We start from the raw sequence: 12,234 nt of genomic DNA, 5'->3' as shown, positions 1-12,234 counted from the left end.
TCAGGAAAGCATGTGATTAATTTCAAGAATGCGTTTAAGTGTTTTCTTGAATAAGCCCCTGTGAACAACATTCTCTCCACAAACACTTCCACAGAAGCCACCCCAGCGAGCTGTGGTGGCCGGCTCTGGAGGCACCCGGCCACAGTAGGCAGATCCTGCCGTGGCTGAACCAACTGCAAAGCTCCCACCCACTCACACAGGGGCAGAGTTTCCTCTCATGCCTCATATATGTCTCTTTTTCTATGTAAATTGTGCAAACACAGCATGTTGACAACCCCCGGGGAGAACATGCACGTATTCCGTATTCCGTGTCTCTCTCGAGCTACAAACGCTGCATATAAAGAGGCTTCACATTGATCAAAGTGAATTTAGCTTATTAAAAGAGGGCTGTATGCAGAAAGCTGATTTCCTCGGCATGAGCATAAATTGAGACACTAATAATATAGTTTAAGCTGAAAAAAAAAACACAGAAAGAACAAAATGCCTTTTTGCCTGCAGTCAAAACCTTCTCAGTATCACTATTAAGGCGCTTTTTATCTCCTTTTTGTAACTGACTGAAACTGAGCCACCCATATGAGCCCAGCCCAGCCAGGATCAAACAAAACCCATCTCCTCCTGGCACGCTGCCCACCGTCTCACGGCGAGGTTTCAGGGAGCACATCCCACAGCACCACATAACACAGAGAGCAGACACTCGCTTTGGATACCTCTGGATGGCAGGGATCGATGTAGTTGTTTGCAAGCAGAGGTTCTCCCACACAGTAAGCGCTGGGAGTTCCCGTGCTGCCAGAGGTGTGGCCAAGAGCTGAGTGTGCCTGGGTGTCACCAATCTGTGCCCTGGGGTGCCTGGAGATGCTCCACTGGGCTGGCTGACACTCAGTATGGGCAAATCCTTTGCAGCTGCTCCTTCTCAGATAAGATGCTCTGGCTCTCCACCCTTTGTAAATCTCTATGGCAAAGCAGTAAATGCATCTTTAGTTAATCTGTATAGAAATGATCTAAAGAAAATCAGAGTAATTGTGCGAGACTTAAAATTGCCACCAGATGAGTAGGTTTGGCAGAACTGTGGGAAAATGTATCATCTGGGTTTTGTCAAGCGCTTGCTGCTCTGATCCCGTGTCTCCCACACATTTTATTTCTCTGTCATGACACAGAGAATGACACCTCTGGAAAATGTGCAACTGGCTTGAGACACAGCTCCCTCCTTGCGGGGGCTGAGCCACTGCTGAACACCACCCCCAAAGAGAGAGGGGAGGCACAGGGAGACCTTGTCTCAGTTTTGGCCTTACCTCCACACAGAAGCAAGTGATTTGGATTCTGAGGCAGAAAGAAGAGCCTTTGCTATTGCCCTGTCAGTGCCACAAGACTCGAGATCTCATTCACACACCTGTGCTCTTAAACGGCTCAACTCCGTGATGTCCCACTGCATTTCATGGAGTGAAGGAGCGATGCACAGGCACCTCCATCAGAATGAGGACCACACACCTGAGCACACATGTGCATCCTGCTGGCAAATGTCTGAGCTCTCTGACTGCCCAGGTCCCACATCAGCCAGTGACTCGGAGCAGGGTTCTCCTGCCCTGCTGCTCAACTTTCCCATTATTACTCAGCAACATCCTGAGCGTGGAGAGCATGGGAGGAGGGAGATTGCACTGAAGGTCTGAGCCAAAATCACCCATGTCCCTCCACTGCCAAAGGTCTCTGGCTGCTCTCCTTGAGCTCTAGCCCCACTGCCTCTCCCAGGTATCATCAGCACTTCAGCTCTGAAGTTGCACTTCTAACACAGTATTGTACTGTTTGTGCCCCAGAGTTTGAGTTGCAGGTAATCTCTTGGTTAAGAATGGTTAAAGTTATCACAATTGGGCTTTGACTGCTCCATTCTTTAACCTAATCTTAAAATTTTCCTTTATCTTTTAGCCTGTCATTTATCCCACCTGCCAACTAATGCTTTCGCTAAATTTGTTTGTTTAAACAGTGACCTTATTTGTCAATTAGTCTGCCAAAACTCCATCCCCAGTTGTAATCAGTAGCGCACATCAGGGAGCATTCAAAGCTGAAATAGATACAATCTGCCCTGCAGCTTTGCAAAGAAAAGCGCACAGAGAGAACCCGGGTTCCCACACACCCCGGCTGCCTGCGGCACCCCAGGCGCTCCGACGCTGCTCTGCAGGGCTGTGCCTGCTTTCAAGGGATTCCCACTGAACTCTTTCTTCCAAGCCCAGACCTCCACTACACAGCCTGTCTGTGAACCTGATGCAAGGCCAGAATGACAGCCAGGACGCTGGAAACAGCAGCAGAGTAAGAGGGAACAGGAGCCCCAAGTGAACTGCACTTCATTTCCCATCCTTCCCACAGGACCCAAAGTGCCTCCCAGCTCCCCAGCACAGCTTGTGCTTACTTTCACTACAACAGCTCCAGGTTACAGCTCCGTTTAGACCATGGCAAGAACAGCTCTGACTGCATCCTAGCAGCTAGTCCAAAGGGCAGTGGGTGGACACACATACTCCAGGACACCTTGGAAAGGGACAACCTCCCCTCGCTGCTGATGTCCAGTCACCGGCACAGCCAACGCTTCCCTTTCACAAGCACAAAGGAGCAAAGCCCTGCCAAACTCCCACCAACTTCAGTCCAGCTCTGCAAACCAAAGAGAAGCATAAACTGCACTAGAGAGTCATAAATGGAAAACCAGGAACAGAAATAAGATTACATGGGCTTCACTGCATGTGCAGGGCAGCACTTCTGGAAACGCAGTGTAGCAGCCATCACACTGGCTCTGGCTGGCCATGCAGGAGCACGGCACTCCTGGCTGGAGATGCATCTCCTTTAATGCACAAACTGTGGCTCTGTACAGACTGACCACTTCCATGATGTTAAAAGCTTTCTTCACTGAGATGTTTTCATTTATGAGTATTTCATTCACTGACTACAAATGTCTTCTTACTCCAGGCAGTTTCTTGTCTCGAGGAGTGCCCTGAATACCCAAAATGTTGAGCTCAACCAACACATTGAAAGAGCCCTATAATGCCCACTCCTCCTGTGGATGAAGGTGTGTGCTCTGGTACCTGCAGCATTAGCTCTGCTCCCCATCCCTTCATGCTCTTCCATGCTCACCACCACAGATCCCCACACTTTGAGCTAGACTTCCCCAAAGCAAGCAGACAGACAAGGCACCTGACAGGATCACAGAGGCACAGGCAGGGTGTCCCCCAGGGCCTCAAGAGCATTAAACTACTCACACGCTTTTATTGACTTTTTATTGACCTGGTGTGTCCAGGCTGCAGGAAGGGGATGGGATCCTGCCAGGCAAAGGCAACTAGTGCAACTCCAGTCTGCTTCAGAAAGTCCCAGCTCATGGGACACACAGCACCACATGGTGCCAGCCTGCTCCATCCAGTTACCAAGCACCAGCCCCTGCTCCCCACATATCCATGGACCACTGGTGAGCTCAGCACTGCCTCAGGGTGAGGCACAGCTGGGACCACAGCCTGCTGGCACGATCCTGATGCTGGGCCCTGCGATCTCCCCACACTGCCCATGGCAAGAAGGGGACAGATGGGTAGGGGATGTGCACCATCAGCACCAAGACTGAGCCTCACTTTGGGAGCAGGATCAGAAACTCACAATCTTTCAGTCTCCCCCTCTGTCCACCACTCCCCACCACCATTTCCTGGGATCCTCTCTGCACCCTCCCAACAGCCAGCACACCAGTGCATAGACATCCCTTCCTCACAGGACAATGCACTAAAAGATGGAGAGGAACCACTGTTTTCGTGGAATAACCTGAAAAGCACGAACCTTATCCTTAATTACTGAGGGTGGCAAAAATGCCATCTGACACAGTCCTATAAGCTTGTGCCACCTCCTTCCCCACTCCTTGATCACTGCAGTGTCTTACGGCTCTTCCCAGTGATGCAGAAGTGCTGGGATTTATCCATTGCTATTGAACTGCCAAAAGCAGGAAAGTCTGCCAAGACCCAGGGATCAGAGACACCTGCCCTCATCCTCCTCTGGCACTTGGCTGCCAACACACCAGGCAGCACAGCAGCTCTGGGGATTTGCCTGCCAGAAAGAGAGAGAAGTTGGCAGGGACAGTGTGGGCAATGAAACCCTAGAGAGGATCAGAAAGAGAGCGGCTGCTGATGGATGCTGGACTCTGACAGCTTCTTTGGGTTCCTGTCAAGGTTTTATTTATCTTCATCTGCAGTCCCACCCATCCCTTCCCTTCCTGACAGTCGGACTCACCCCTTCTCTCCCTGAGCTTCCTGGCACAGGTGCCAAGTAACCATTTGTCTGTAGGATATCAAAGCTCTTCTGGTCTTATACACACAATTTCATTCTTAATCAGAGGTTCCATCAGCTTGTACAAAACATTTGTCTCTGTGTATTGTTGATGAAAGAGGGAAAGCAAATCACATGGGAGCCCATAAGGATCCCTGAACAACTGCACATTGGAAGCAAAACTAGCACTAAGAAGTCAGACTGGATTATCACCATGGCTTTTTTCAGCTTTAGAAATCAGTAAATTTACAAGAAAACTCTGTTTTTAAAAGGTTTGTTCAAACCCCTCAATTTGTATAACAGCACATGTCATTTAATCTAATAGTAAAGAACTAATAGGAATTATTCCCTGAACTTGTGCTGCACTTTCTGCATATCCCATTGACTAACCTTCCTTCCATCAGAGTCAAGGTCAAAGTTGATTACACGCTAGAGTAATTCAATGAGCACCAGTGCAATCCATCCAACAAAGCCCTGGGAAGCTGTGAGCTGACCCCGGCATCCTCCCAGGGCACAGCGCTAACGTTTGCACAGCTGTGAGCACAACAAAGACAACCTGCTGCAGCATCCCACATGCGGGGATGAAACCCATCTGATAACGCACGTGACTTTCACCCCAGACATTCGAGCGCGATTCCCGGGATATTGCGGGCTCCCGGCTTACGCCAATGCCCATGCCTCTCTCTCACCTTGCCAGGCCGTGCCCTTCAGTCCTGCCTTCTCTATGTGCCAGTTTCACACTGCCTGCACCCTGTGCAAGGTGGGCTCTGTTACCTGTTTGCTCAGTGCCCTGCACCGACAGATTCCCGTTAATTCTTGCTCCCACCACCCAGGCACTAACTCACGCCAGGTGGATAAAGTGCCGCTTCCCCGCGCTCCTCTCAGCTCTGAGCGGTGCTGAGGGGCGCGGTGACGGCAGGTGGGATGGCACGGCACAAACACACGGAGAGGATCCCAAAGAGGGATCCCTTCCCCATCCCCTGCCTTGCCCAGCCGCGCCCGCCCATCTCTCGCAGAGCGCTTCCCCACCCCTGCCCCGCCGCGCCCTGAGCATCCCCCGCTCTGCCCCTTCTCCAGCCCCTGCCCAGCCCTTTCCTCTTCCTCTCCCCGCGCTCGCCGCACCCCCTGCCCCGCTCTGCCCCTTCCCCCGCACCGAGCGGCCCCCGCGGCCCCGCCCGGGCCGTGCCCGCGCTCACCAGCACGAAGGAGCTGCGCACCGCCTCGGACACGCTCTGCCGCAGCTCGGCCGCCGTGCCCGGCTTGCTGAGCCGCTTCGTGAACTTCCTCACTTCCGACATGGCGACATGGTCCGAGCCGTGCCAAACGCAGGCGAGCCGAGCCGAGCCGAGCACAGCCACGGGCTGGTGCTTCCCCCCTCCCTCCCTCGCTGCCGGCGGGCGGGCGCGGCCGGGCCGGGGCGGGCGGAGCCGCGGGGCGGGCCCGGGAGGGTCCCTGCTCGCCCCGCCCCGCCCGGCCCCGCTTTGTCCCCGCCGCAGGTGGCCCCGGGCCGGCCGCCCCCTCCGCCGGACCCCCAGGCACACGGACAGCCCCGGGCTGGGGCGGTGCCTCTGCCCGGCACGGCTGGACCGTGCCCCGCTCACCGCAGGGGATGCTCCACGGTGGGGCTCCGCGGACTTACCCAGGCAAGGGCACAAGTGCCGGGGCTCAGCCGAGGGCAGCAGCCTCCGGCTGAAGTGGCTGGACACTGAGAACAGTACTCGGCGGAGGGTCGGTGCCGAATGGGACACCGGTCCGTTTGGGCTGGTGGTCTCCGTGTGGCCTCTGCCCAAGGCGTGTCCCTGCTCACCGGTTGTTCCTGCAAGGTTAAGCTGGATCCAGGGCAAGATCTTTATACTGAGCATCTCTGTTCTGGTTGTGGCTGGGATAGAGTTAATTTTCTCCACGGTAGTTGGTATGGGGCTGTGTTGATAATTCGGATGATTTAGTTACTGCTGAGCAGCCCTAACAGGGTAAAAGGCTTTTCTGCTCTTCAGTCCAGCTCACCAGTGCGACAAGGAGTTGGGAGAGGGCACAGTCAGAACAGCTGACCCCAACTGACCCAAGGGATATCCCAGACCACATGGCATCATATTCCTGGTATAAAGCTGGAGCAGGAGGAAGTGGGGACTTTCAGAGGGGCTTCCTAAGTCACCCCTGCTAGAGCCCTCCTTTCCTAGGGATGGCTGAACACTTGCCTGCCCATGGGAAGTGTTGAATTAATTCCTTGTTTTGCTTTGCCTCTGTGTGGGGCTTTTGCTTTACCTATTGAACCGTCTTTATTTCAACCCCTGAGCTTTATCACTTTTACCCTTCCAATTCTCCCACCTCCATCCTACTGGGGGGAAGGGACGGAACAGCTGGGGCTGAGTTGCCATCAGGGATTAAACCAGAAAATCTCCAACCTATAGGGTTTGCTACAGGAAAGTGCTTTGATTAGAGAGGCCACAATCCCCTGTGCCTGCCCAGCTGCAAAAGCAAGAAGTAAGGATTTAAGAGAAGGTTCCTTAGGACTTAATTCCTGGTCCTTGTTATTTTGTCATTGTACACTGCTTTTAAGGATGGTGATTTTGAAATCACAACAGGAGCCTCTGATCCTTTGTTTTGTACATTAAAGCCTTAAAAATTTTTTTTTACTTATTTTATTGTGTTGTATCTTCACAGCAAGACGCTGAATTGAGTTGCCATATAGTCATACACTTGAGGAATTTACACACAGTGTGCCATATGGCTGATTAAATACTATCTACAAGGATCTCACTGGAATTATAAGCACGCTGTAAGTCACGCAACATATAGAGAAATTGTTTTGATTATGAGAGCCAATCTGTAGGGGGTAATGAATACAGCTATTATGATCCAAGCCATTCAAAATGTTATTTGTGACTTCTAAAGCATGCAAGTCAGTTAGTGTTGTGCTTTTTAGCAGTTCACTGAAGGGGCAGCAGACACCATTTCATATGAAATATTGCTCTGATTTTTTACACCAGAGGCAAAACAAATCTAAAAGTTTATTGTTAATTATGAAATATCCATGAAATGGGGGGGGGAAGAGTTGATAAGCTGGAGAATTTGCATTTTCACAAAGCTTTTCCAAATCTAAGTTAAGAAGCAAAAAGTTTGTGACGCACAATTCCAGCAGCAGCGCACTGACGCTCACTTCCTTATCCCACCCAGCATTTTTCTTTGAGAGATTTTACCAACCACTTGAAATCATCACAGTACACAGCTTCAGAGATTGCACTGCAATGAACTGGCAAATAAAATTGTTAGGTCTCATTCACCTGGCCTCAAGAGGACTGGTAACACAATGTTTGTCACAGAATGGGGTAGCCCTGTTTATCCTGGCTGCTGGGGAGAACCCCTGGCCCCTGTGGCTCCTCAGAGCAGGCTGAGCATTGCAGGAGAGCACAAGCCAGCAGAGCACCAATGACTGGAGTCAACACTTGTGGCAGAGCCATTTCCAGACATTTAAGAACAGCTCCAAGAACCAGAGTGTTTGTCCAGGGGCAGAGGAGAAGAGAGCTGTGACAAGTCACTTGACAAGAAATAAAATCCTCCTTAAAGCACCCACCCCTGTTTTTATCCAGTCAGAAGCAAAGCGTTCCTGCTAAGATTACAAGCTTGGTTTGGTGCCAGCAAGGGGCTGCATCTGATCAGCTGCCCATCAGCATCCTACTCAACTGAGCTCGGCAGCCAGGGAAGAGCAGTGAACAGTGAGGCTGTTTTTTGAAGCAAAGCATGAAAACAAAAGGAAAATAGAAGCAATGGGCAGGACATGTCACATGAAAACAACTTGCAGTAAGCTGTGACTCCCTCTTGGGAACATCAGAACAAGAGTCTCAAGCACAAGGAGTGTTAAGGCAGGACGACAGCAGCCAGAGCACTGCTGTGAGAGACAAGCACGAAGTAGCAAGGATTGTAGTTTTCATCTCCTTTTTTTACAGCGAAGAAAGGCAGCCAAGAACACACTGGAGGTGCTGAGGAGGTACACTGACGATGACCAAACTTTCTTGAACTCAGTCTGCCATGGGGAACTCACAGACTCAACCGTGCTAACATTTCCACCTCTTCACTGAGACTACAGCCTTGAAGTCCCCGATGTCATTTTGATCCCACACCTCCCTGACTGATCAGAGGGTGAACATCAGCACCAGCTTGTAGTGCTCAGTGAGGATATGCACTGGAAGGTACAGCCAACCTGGCTGAAACAGCTCTTCTGCCACATCCTCCCCAGATCTGCTGGACAGCACTGACTATAAGGAAAGAAAGGTTGCAGAGGACACTGTATTAGACTGATGGGGGAACCCTTCCCACTTACCAGAAGCGCTATAGCACAGAGGATGCAGCAAGGAAAGATAGCCTTTTTTTCTTTTTACTAACATCTATCAGTGCAGCTCACAGAGACATGGTCTGGAACCATATATAGGGGACTCCAGGACCATCTCTGCAAACCAACCAAAGGTGCTGAAGGGTTAGTGGCAGGCTTAGGATTTAATTTCTCACAAACCATCCAAGATAAAAGGCACTTAATATTATTAGCCAATAATCCCATTTTTCACTGCCTTCACTAATTATCTGTGGGCCTTTTAATCACCTGCAAATGGCCTGTCCCAGAAAAGCACTTACCTATGTGATCAGCCTTAAGCAGGTGATTAACCAAGTACTTTACTGCATTGGAGTGGGAACTGAGGGACTCAGTTATCCCGATCCAGATGTGATGAGTGTCACCCATAGCTAGAGGTGCCAACGGGACTGTCAGCAGCCACTTGTTGGCTTCTCAGGCCTGTGAAGGGAGGATGCTCCAGCTGTGTGGCAGGAAACTGGTCCTTAGTCCAGGGTTTCCAAGTCCTGGCGTTGAAGGGCTGCCCTCTGCTGACACCCTGGATCGTGGGTGAGGGCTGCAGGAACCCACTGCACTCACTGGAGAAAAGCAGAGTGTCCACAGCTAGTGCAAAGCTGCTGCACCAAGAGGTCACCAATAGGGTCACACAGAGCAGCAACAACACTGCCTCGACTGTCTCACTGCCCGCGCAGGCTCCATCCCTAATCCTAAGGAGCATGGCACGGCAAAGACACACTTTCCCTGGTGCAAGAGCAACTTTGTTAAATTGAGAACACTTCAAGGGACAGATGTTCGGGTCTGTTCTAGTGTTTGACCATTCTGACAGAAACAAACAAACAAACAAACAACACTTTTGAAATGTTTATTTAAACACATGAATTTCTTATATTTTGTTTGTGCCCACTGCTTCCTGCTTCTACTAGATACCATCAAGAAGTCTCTATCAGTCTTCTTTACCCCATCAGGAATTTATACACATGGGTAAGATCCCCCTGAGCCATCTCTTCTACAGGCTGAACAGCCCCAGCTCTCTCAGGCTCTCCCCATGTGTCAGATGCTCCAAGTTCTTCATCACCCCAGCAGCCTTTTGCTGGACTCTCTCCACCTTATCCTTGTCTCTCTGTACTTGGGAACCCAGCACTGCACACTGATGAGACCCCTGAGCTGTTGCCCCTCTCTCCTGCACCCTGGATCACACCAAAGCAGATGGCAGTGATGGTAACAAAGCACAGGGTTTGGTTTAACCTGTAGAGCTGTACTGTAATGAAGCAAAATCCAGCTTTTGAGCACTCCCTTATTTATCTTCCTCTGCTTGAAGGCTTTAAAGCTCACTTACAGTAACTGCCATACACGAGAGGATTACTAAGATCTCACACAACTCCCAAGAGCATCTCTCTAGCTCGGACAAAGAATGTAGCAATTAAGAGGAGGATACACACCACTGCTGGACATCCCCCTTGAGGTCTAAATGCCATTGCTGCCTGGTCTCAGCCCAGTATTTTTCAGGCAGGACGAGTCTGTGAAAAGGCAGGAAAAAAAGTGGTAAAACCTCCCTGATGTTTGTTTCCTTGTGTATAGACCTGTGAGGCCAACGGGAAAACAATATGAGGGGATCACCATCACTCAAATAAATCTATTTCACAATGCGCTCTACAGAGTCAAGTACTGCCCTTAAATGAGGCCAATAAAATAATCTCTCACCTTTTCAAAATTTCTTAGCAGTGTTACTGCTCTTGAATATCTGTTTTCAGATAGCAAAACAAAGCAGTCAGGTCCATAAAAACAGAGTCTGTTGAAGACCATAGACACAAACTGACCTAACCAAATCCCAGTAGGTCTAAAAAGACTAAAATGACATTAGGACCAGAAGAAGTGAGTGGAAAAAGAATGCAAGACATGAGGAAATACTCTGTGAGGCTGGTCAGATGGGACAGGTTACCTAGGGAAACTGTGGAGTATCCATCCCTGGAGACACTAAAAGCTCTGTGCAACTTTCTCTGACCTCGGTGAGCAGCGGGGATTGGACTAGAGCTCCAGAGGACCTCGAGTAATGTGTGATTCTCTAACAAGCTGTTCTCTTAATCACTGTGATACAGTATCAGCCTTTATTCAGGAGGGTACTAAAGGACAGGTTTAAATTTATTCATGAACCCTCTAAAATCAAAGGAGTTACGGTTATTGGAAGAACAAACTTACTGGCACAGCTCTAAGCATGTGCTCATCACTTACTGCAGTTAAAGACAAATTTACCCACAGGCTTAAATGAGTACTCGTGTCCCTTTCTGAATGGCCTTGTGTGTGTTGTTCTGTGTGTAGCACTTGGCTTCACTCATTTTTCGTGCTCCATTTGCTTAACATTACAGTCTGAGCAGAATTCCACACAGAAGCCTGAAGCACTGTCACTACAGCACATACAGGAAAAAAATGACCAGTTTTCAACCACGTGAACTGCAAAGCCTCCCCTTCATCTTGGCAGGAGACCAACACTATTAGCAAAAATACTAGGAAAACAAAAGTAGCAGCTATGGGCATTAGCATAAAGAACCCAGAATCACAACTCCAGTACCATGTCCTCATAACTAGTCAACAGTTCCATACAGCCTTCCAGTCTGTTCCCACAGTTCTCAAATAAACAAGGTATCTATGCTATATGTAACTAGAGAAAGCACATAGAAAACAGACATGGACAAAATACAAATAAAGTTGCATTGATGATATTCCAGCCAAAATCAGCAGGCAATTTTGCCTCAGAAGACAGCAGCTTAGCATTCCTCACACTCACAGGTTCACTTTGGATCATCTGAAGAGTGACCATTTTCCAACGTTTTCCTGAACATGCGTTCAGCAAATTGCTAATGACAGGCAAAAAAAGGACACAGCGGCTTTCTGTGACCGATAAAATCAATTCTGCCATGTCTACAGCTAATGCTCTTATATTCAAGTGTTATCATCATGCCACTGGCCGCGTTCAGCATTGCTTTCAGTCAAAAAGACAACAACAAAAAAAAAAATCTCACCAACCAAAAGAAACAAAGACTCCCTGCCCTTTTTAACTTGCAAAAACAAGCAGCACTTAAAGATCAAATTTTAGCATTATTCATCTACTTGAACTGCTGTTTTTGTCCCTCTGCACGTGCACTGGGCTTGGTGCCCAGTACTGGAAGAGACAAAGGTAGCAGAGATACAGCTTTGTTTCCACCCACAGCCCCTCACTGCCAGAACCAGCTGCCAGGAGCCAGCCACAGCAGAAATGAGGTGCTGAAGATCTATGACACTCCAGTCAGCTCATTTTATTGATTCTTGGGAAGTGACTGGGTTAATTCAGACATTTCCTGCACCAAGGTTCCTCTGCAATGGCAATTCCTCATTTTGCCTCCTGGGAATTCTCAATCACCTTCGTAAGCAGGATTTTGATTATATGGATGTAGACCTTTTGTTCTTTAACAGAACTTGTTAAGTAGGTCCTTAAAAAAAAAAAAAAAAAAAAGCAGTCCAGCAGAGAGGAAGCCTTCAGCACAAAGGAAAGTGTTTTATTTCAACAGATCTCCACCCATGCTTTGCTTGTGCTCCCAGAACATCACTGCAGAGGCACTACCTGAGGTACAGTCAAGGCA

The 12,234-nt window shown here is 49.4% G+C and overlaps 1 protein-coding gene across 7 annotated transcripts in view; it reads right to left on the bottom strand.

Annotated features, from left to right (window-relative positions):
• Positions 1–5,677, bottom strand: part of DOCK11 (dedicator of cytokinesis 11) — a 77,839-nt gene extending 72,162 nt beyond the window's left edge. For all 7 annotated transcript variants that reach the window (XM_050310226.1, XM_050310229.1, XM_050310228.1 and 4 more), the window contains exon 1: positions 5,475–5,677. In XM_050310226.1, the coding sequence (XP_050166183.1) occupies positions 5,475–5,576 (102 nt within the window). In that variant the 5' untranslated portion in view covers positions 5,577–5,677. The remainder of the gene's footprint in view (positions 1–5,474) is intronic.
• Between the last annotated feature and the right edge of the window lie 6,557 nt (positions 5,678–12,234).

Source organism: Myiozetetes cayanensis, unplaced genomic scaffold, assembly GCF_022539395.1.
Source record: "Myiozetetes cayanensis isolate MyiCay16 unplaced genomic scaffold, myiCay2020 scf15, whole genome shotgun sequence".
NCBI lineage: Eukaryota > Metazoa > Chordata > Aves > Passeriformes > Tyrannidae > Myiozetetes > Myiozetetes cayanensis.
Note: the sequence above shows the minus strand (reverse complement) of the source record. Positions and strands in the feature narration are given on the sequence as shown.